This window comes from Phaseolus vulgaris, chromosome 1 (assembly GCF_051622355.1).
Source record: "Phaseolus vulgaris cultivar YP4 chromosome 1, ASM5162235v1, whole genome shotgun sequence".
Taxonomy (NCBI): domain Eukaryota; kingdom Viridiplantae; phylum Streptophyta; class Magnoliopsida; order Fabales; family Fabaceae; genus Phaseolus; species Phaseolus vulgaris.
In genome coordinates, this window is record NC_143498.1 from 21,669,385 (window position 1) to 21,676,089 (window position 6,705).

The 6,705-nt window shown below is 35.6% G+C and overlaps 1 protein-coding gene across 1 annotated transcript; it reads left to right on the plus strand.

Moving 5' to 3' along the window:
• The first annotated feature begins 663 nt into the window (after window positions 1-663).
• Window positions 664-3,343, plus strand: LOC137813697 (Galactose oxidase/kelch repeat superfamily protein). Its single transcript, XM_068616080.1, has 2 exons — window positions 664-1,325; window positions 1,685-3,343. Exon 2 carries the CDS (start codon window positions 1,778-1,780, stop codon window positions 2,996-2,998), a length of 1,221 nt encoding a protein of 406 aa, XP_068472181.1. The 5' UTR covers window positions 664-1,325; window positions 1,685-1,777; the 3' UTR covers window positions 2,999-3,343.
• Window positions 3,344-6,705: the final 3,362 nt, after the last annotated feature.

Here is a 6,705-nt window from a genome sequence, read left to right on the forward strand (position 1 = left end):
TAATAGTTAACTTTTGAATAAGTTAAAAATAAAAATTCAAGATAAACCATTAGTCAAAGCTAATGCAAATTATTAATCAGAATGAAAAGTGTTCAATACTCAACCTAAAACGAAATACATAAAATCGGTAACATATAAACATTATTTATTTATTTCTAATCCCGTAGATTTACAGAATAAATTATTTAATTAATTTTTAGTAATTAATATACGGCAAAAGAGAAATTATTATCGAAATCTCTTCTTTTTATATTTTACTTTTATTAATAATATTCAAACGGTGAAATACCAATAATTTGACTAACCTTCAACTTATTATAATTTTAGAGAATGACTATGATATTTTGAGAATTTACTTTATTTTTTTTTTTATAAATATGAAAGTTATTTTTTTAATGGTCATATTGCTCCTAACATTGATCGATAGGGTGTAAAAAGATACTGAATGTGAAAATCCACACGTGACTTAATGGAAACCAATTAGCTGTTAAAGTAAAAAAAAAAATATATGATAAGATAAGCAGGAATAGAAAATTTCATTAATTTAACATTTTTTCCTTTCCTTTCCTACTCTTCCACGCCAACCGTTTTCTAAGAGAGAGCCGCCCATGTCCCTTTCTTCTCCATAACATTATTTATTTTCATTCTTTATTCTTTCTCATTGGACTGCTCTACTCACTCACTCTGCACACCACACTCACTTCTCTCTCTTCTCTTTTCCCAAATGGGGAATTATAAAATCCCATGCTCATGCTGCCACCCTGCCATTTAAATACTTACATTATGGTTTTTGGCTTTCTTTCATATTCCACACAAGAAATTAATATAAAAAGCATATACTAAAATTAAGCATATGTTTCCTCCAAATGGTTGGTGTCTCTATGTTGGATCTCTCTCACTTCTTTCTCGTCTTAAGTTTCTTCTGCAACATTCCAACTCACTCTTTTCTTCTTCTTCACTCTCTTCCTTCCATCTCATGATGTTGCGTTCTTAGCTTCAACTCACTCCCAACGTCTCTTTTCTCTTTGTTTTCATTGCATGTTGTGTAACGCTCGCACTCCATTTATGGCTGCCTTTGACTTGTCTTCTCCTTTTCAAGTGTTTTTACTTCTTCTCTCTCTTTTCGCCTATGTGTAAGCAATGTTGTGTTATGGACGTTACTCTTCTTAATGGCTAAATAAACAGCCACAAACCCATGTCTCAAAATCTTCACTTTTCTTCACTTCCACTTCCAAATCAATTTCTGCTCCTTCTTTGTTATTCTATATAACGCCGGTATGATGTAAAGTTTTTTAGTTTTTGTGTTGGGGGCGTCTCTCATTAGGGTAAGCATCTCTTGATCCATTTATTAATCTCTTCTGATTATATTCATCTATAAGTTTTAGTTACTCTGGCGGAAATTCACATTAATCTTATTTTGCCTGTACTTTTGTTAATCAACAAATGGAAATGCTTAAATCAGTGTCTTACACATATATGTCACAAGATTTATTTTTATTTTCATAGAGTTCTTCTAATTTTGACCAGTAAAGAAAACTCTATCTGTTTCTTAACATCTGATTTGTTATTTTTTACTTTTTTGAAATTGGAATAGTACTTTTTGCTGGATTTCAGTGTCTGTTTCTTGTTCATATGTCTACAAGAGTTGTTGCTGATATTTTTTGTCTGGATTTTCTGTCTGCAGTTACAGGCAATTTTATTGGCTGTAAAAGAGGGTAAAAGGTTTCCCTAATCAACAGTTAACAAAGGGGCATATTGAAGGAAGATTTGCCTGCAAATGATCTATTATGATATGACCAGAAAAAAAGCATTACCTGTCTCAACCTTTGTTAGTGGCTTTTGTTTCAGTCATAGTGCGAAAAAGATGAGAGTTGTGGAGTTATCACCCTCAGGTGGCAATGGTTCCTCTACTACTGAAGATGAACCTTTACCTCAGGATGCAGATTATAGTAATGTTCTGACTATTAGTGACGAGCTAGAGACTTCAATCTTGGCAAGATTTCCAAGGTCACAGCATTGGAAATTGTGCTCTCTAAACAAGCGGTTCTTGGGGCTAGCGAGGAGTGGCGAGATCTACAAAATCAGGAAAGAGTTGGGACTGAAAGAACCATCTGTGTTTATGTTAGCTAGTGGAGAAAGCAATTGGTGGGGAATGGAGTGGCCTTTCATGTCAAGCAGGAAGCTCCCTCCTATTCAATCAGATTATAATTTTGAGTTTGGAGACAAGGAGTCATTCTGTGCAGGATCCCACCTATTAGTCTCAGGCAAGGAGATTGATGGGGCTGTAACTTGGAGGTTTGATTCAACAAATAATGAATGGCTCAAAGGGCCATCTATGATAAACCCAAGGTGTCTTTTTGCATCAGCCACATCTGGTGCTATTGCTTTTGTTGCTGGGGGTGATGATGCAACATACACCCAAGTTTTGGATTCTGCTGAGATGTACAACTCTGAAAGCCAGCGTTGGAAGCCCCTACCAAGGATGAACAAAAGGAGGAGGTTTTGCTCAGGTTGCTTCATGGATAGCAAGTTCTATGTCCTTGGAGGGCGAGATGAGCATAAGAGGAACCTCACTTGTGGCGAATTCTTTGATGGGAAGACAAACAGTTGGAACTTGATTCCTGACATGTGGAAGGGTATTCCTCTTTTTGATTCACAGTCTCCACCTCTTCTTGCTGTTGTCAACAATGAGTTGTACACACTGGATGCTTCTTCAAATGAGCTGAAAGCGTATATGAAGGGAAGCAATTCATGGAAAACTTTGGGAGTGGTTCCTGTGAGAGCTGATGCACAAAGAGGTTGGGGTGTGGCTTTTAAATCTCTTGGTGATGAGTTGCTTGTGATTGGTGCACCTTCTGTGCCACACAGAGAGCGAGCCATGTGTATGTACACTGGTTCTCCTGATCCTGCTGGTGAGAAATTCAGGTGGAGGCAAATTGGATGTAGCAGCATTCAGCTCAGTCACTTTATCCGCAATTGTGCTGTGATGTGGACCTGAATTTTTATTTGAACAACAAGAGCTCGAAAACCATCTAAATAAAACTTGGAGGTCAATATGGAGTTTCATTACAACAAGCTTGTCATCTGATGATTGATCTTTGTTTCTATTTTGTTACATGTTGGTGTGACTTTTTAAAACAACTTATTAGCGTACGTATCTTCTACCTTTAATCTTTAGCTTAATAGGAGAGTGAAAATGGCAAGGAATATCCAATTATTGTTGGTGATGAAAACCAGATAAGGAGATTCTAACCTCAAGTGCTATCTTTTCCCTTCTTCTGCTGATTATGCTACATTTCAAATCATGTTACTGGATATCATCAAATTTTAATCCTTTGGTTCATTGCTTGAGTTGCCATGTTCAAAATACTTTTCAGTTCTTTCTCAGGTTCCCACTACTATATATATCAAGGTAATTTTATTTAGTCATTTCAAAACTCTGAGCAGTAATATTTCCCACTGGTTATGTTTTCGTTCAAAGAAAAAACAATAGGAAAACCAGAGCGGACACAGGAAGAATATTTGGAAAGCATTTTGTTTTTCATTAATTGCACGATTTTTTTTCCTTCTTTTCTTCAATACTTCCCAATTGAATTTTTTTTGTATCTGAAGTAATTTATTTAATTTAAAATCATATAAATTACATATTTTCTGAAATCTTTATTTCAAGTTTAAAAGGAGACAAAGTTCAGCTATTTGAACCTCGAGATACCAAATTGACTTTGGGATTGTGTTATCATTTCACAATTAAATTTTGGTGCATGAGTAACATGTACAACTATCAATGACAAACTTGTCCTCTGCATAGCATTTGCGTTAAGTTTATATAATTAATCTTCCTTCAGGTCTGGACGCTCTTTTGCTCCAATTTTTGCATGGTTAGATGATATATGAGCAGGGATGTACATTTGATCCATAGTTAATGGTCAAACTCATCCCATACCTAAAATAAACTCTTTTTTATTGACCTATTAATAAGTTTGAGCATCCAAACCCTTCACATAAAAGAGTGCTAAGGTTAAACTGGGTTTCATCCAGTACAAAATTTCTATTAAGAACTAAACTTTAAGTCCAACTCAACCTTATAAAACCAGCTTTTAAGGTGAGATTTGCACCCACTTATATACTATTATACGTCCTTATATCTAGTCGATGTGGGATCTTCAACACACCCCTCACGTCAAGACCTGCCAACTCGTGCGTGAGACTACATATTTATGGATGGTCCGATAGCGGGTGGTTTGATAAGCTCAACAAACACTTACTAGGATAGACTCTAGATGACTCTAATACCATATTAAGAACTAAACTTTAAGCCTAACTCAACCTTATAAAGTTAGTTTTATAAGGTTGAGTTAGGCTTAAAGTTCACTTCTTAATAATTTCAATTAACTTTTTTACCTTTTTAAAAATTGTATGAGGTTTTAAAAATTTAAAATGTAAATTGACCCCTAAATACTTTACATTAATTATAATTTGTTTTTCAATTAATTTTTAGTATTTTTAAGGTTGAGGACCATTCAACTTCTCAAGGCCCAACTCGTCCTAGCATGACTTAGGCTCGACTCAACCTAACCCAACCTTTCATCACTTGAATCCAACTTGATTAGACATTTCCTAACATAGATCAAACCTAACATTGGCTTGACACAACTTGGCTCGAACTCAGGATGACCAACTCAATCTGACCTTGGCCCTGTCTAACTCAGCCTAACCTCGACTTCAGCCGACTTCAACTTAGCCCAACCTAACAAAGCTTGACTTGAGATTGAGTCAGTCTAACTCATCCTAACATAGGTTAGGCATGACCAACCCAACATTGACTCACTCAGACTTAACCGAAACTGATTTGGGCTCAACTTGACCTAATCCCGTCTTAACCTGGGTCAGACCCAATCCAGTTTAACCTGACCTGGGCTAACCCAGACTTATTTGTGTTTGACCCAATCTAACCTACTCGAGCTTCAATTGAGATTGACTTAGACTTGACCTGATAACTTTGAATGACTTAGGCCCAACTTAACTTATACTTTTCTGACTAGTGACCAACCTGACTTGGGCCCAGTTCGACTCAGTCTGATATGAGCCTACGCCAACTTGGGTTGACCCAAGCCAACCTATGCTTAACTTAATGTGACCTGACATGGACTTGACCTAACATGGGCTTGACCTGACATTGTGGGTCCAACCAAGGTCGAGCCCATCTCATCCTTACCTGACTAGGGATGACAATGGGTCTGCTACCAAAACAATGCGGGGAGAGCTCACTAATCTAGTTCGCTGCCCACTTAGGCCCGCCCCACATAAACCACAGTCCGTGCGGGCCAACAACGGGGCTAGGCGGGACGGGTTGGCCTGTTGGCCCGCGTAAATAAAAAATAATTATTTTATCCTTTTGTAAAAGAAAATCACACCTCACTCACCCATTATTTCAATGCGACCTTTATTTTATTTTATAAAAAAATTGAATTTAATGTACTAAAAAAAGAAATATTTTATTTTAATCATCTAAAGAAGTTAATATTAAGAGTCACAGTGAATTTAGTTTCAATTAAAGTTTTATATTTAAAATTTGTTAATACAAAATAATATTAATAAGAGATTTCAATAAGATACTAGTTAAAAAATTATTCATCTTCATTAAAATACTTTGTAGCAAATTTTTTGATATGATACTCTAATATTTACGTGTATATATATAGGGAAAATAGATGCAGAACAAATGTTTAATTATTTTTAATCAAGCCTTCTAAGAACCCTCATACTTGAATTCTTTTATATTTTAATCTTAATTGAATGAATTGAAATAGGGATGAAATTTTAATTTTTAAGCAACAGAAATAGGTTTTTTAATAGTTAATAAAATTTTAATTTAAAAAAATCCTTTTATGGGCTACATCTTATGCGAGACGGGCTAGTGAAATGAGCACGCATTCCTTGCGCGGGACGGGCCAACCCATATTCCTACCCTTAGACGTGACAAGGTCTGACTCTATCTAGCCTGACGTGGGTCTAACTTGACTCAACATGATCAATTTAACATGGTCTTAACTCGACTTGGTCTAACATGAGTTGGTTTGCCTCAACCTAATTTGACTTGGTCAAAATTTGAATTGACCCGACTTGACTCTACCTTACTTAAGCTGAGCCTAACTTAACTTGACTTTAACCTAATTTATCTCGGCCCAACCTGGACTTGACCCGATTCAGTGCAACCTGTTCTCAGCCTGACTTGGCCTAACTTGATTTATGTATGACTAGACCCTACCCATATTGTATTAGTTTATCACAAAAATGAGTGATAAAGATTTTCACAAAAATGACTTTTTTTTTTCGTGATGTTTTCTCATAAACAAAGATGTTGAATGTTTACTAAGTATATTCCTAGGAAAGAGATGTAGGTCATTAATGGACACGCTTAAGTACCAAATCTTTCCTAGTCGGCTTCTTTAAACCACTTTTGCAAAATTTCTTAATAAAAAACTTTAGAAAGATTTTTCCCAAAAGTGTGTGTGGGTACATGAATTCTTAAAGACTTAAAGAAGGTTAACTATGGATGTGATTAAGAAATTAAGCCCTATTTTGTCACATACCTAAAAATTGAAAGTGCAAGTAATGATATTTAGAAGGAAAACAAAAAAAAAATCTAGATGAATTCATAAGTGAAAGGGCAAGTTACACTTTGAGACCCTTCACACTTTCACT

Bases quoted from the DNA above. Each gene is read 5' to 3' on its own strand.
- LOC137813697 (XM_068616080.1), top strand. From the start codon at position 1,778: ATGATCTATTATGATATGACCAGAAAAAAAGCATTACCTGTCTCAACC.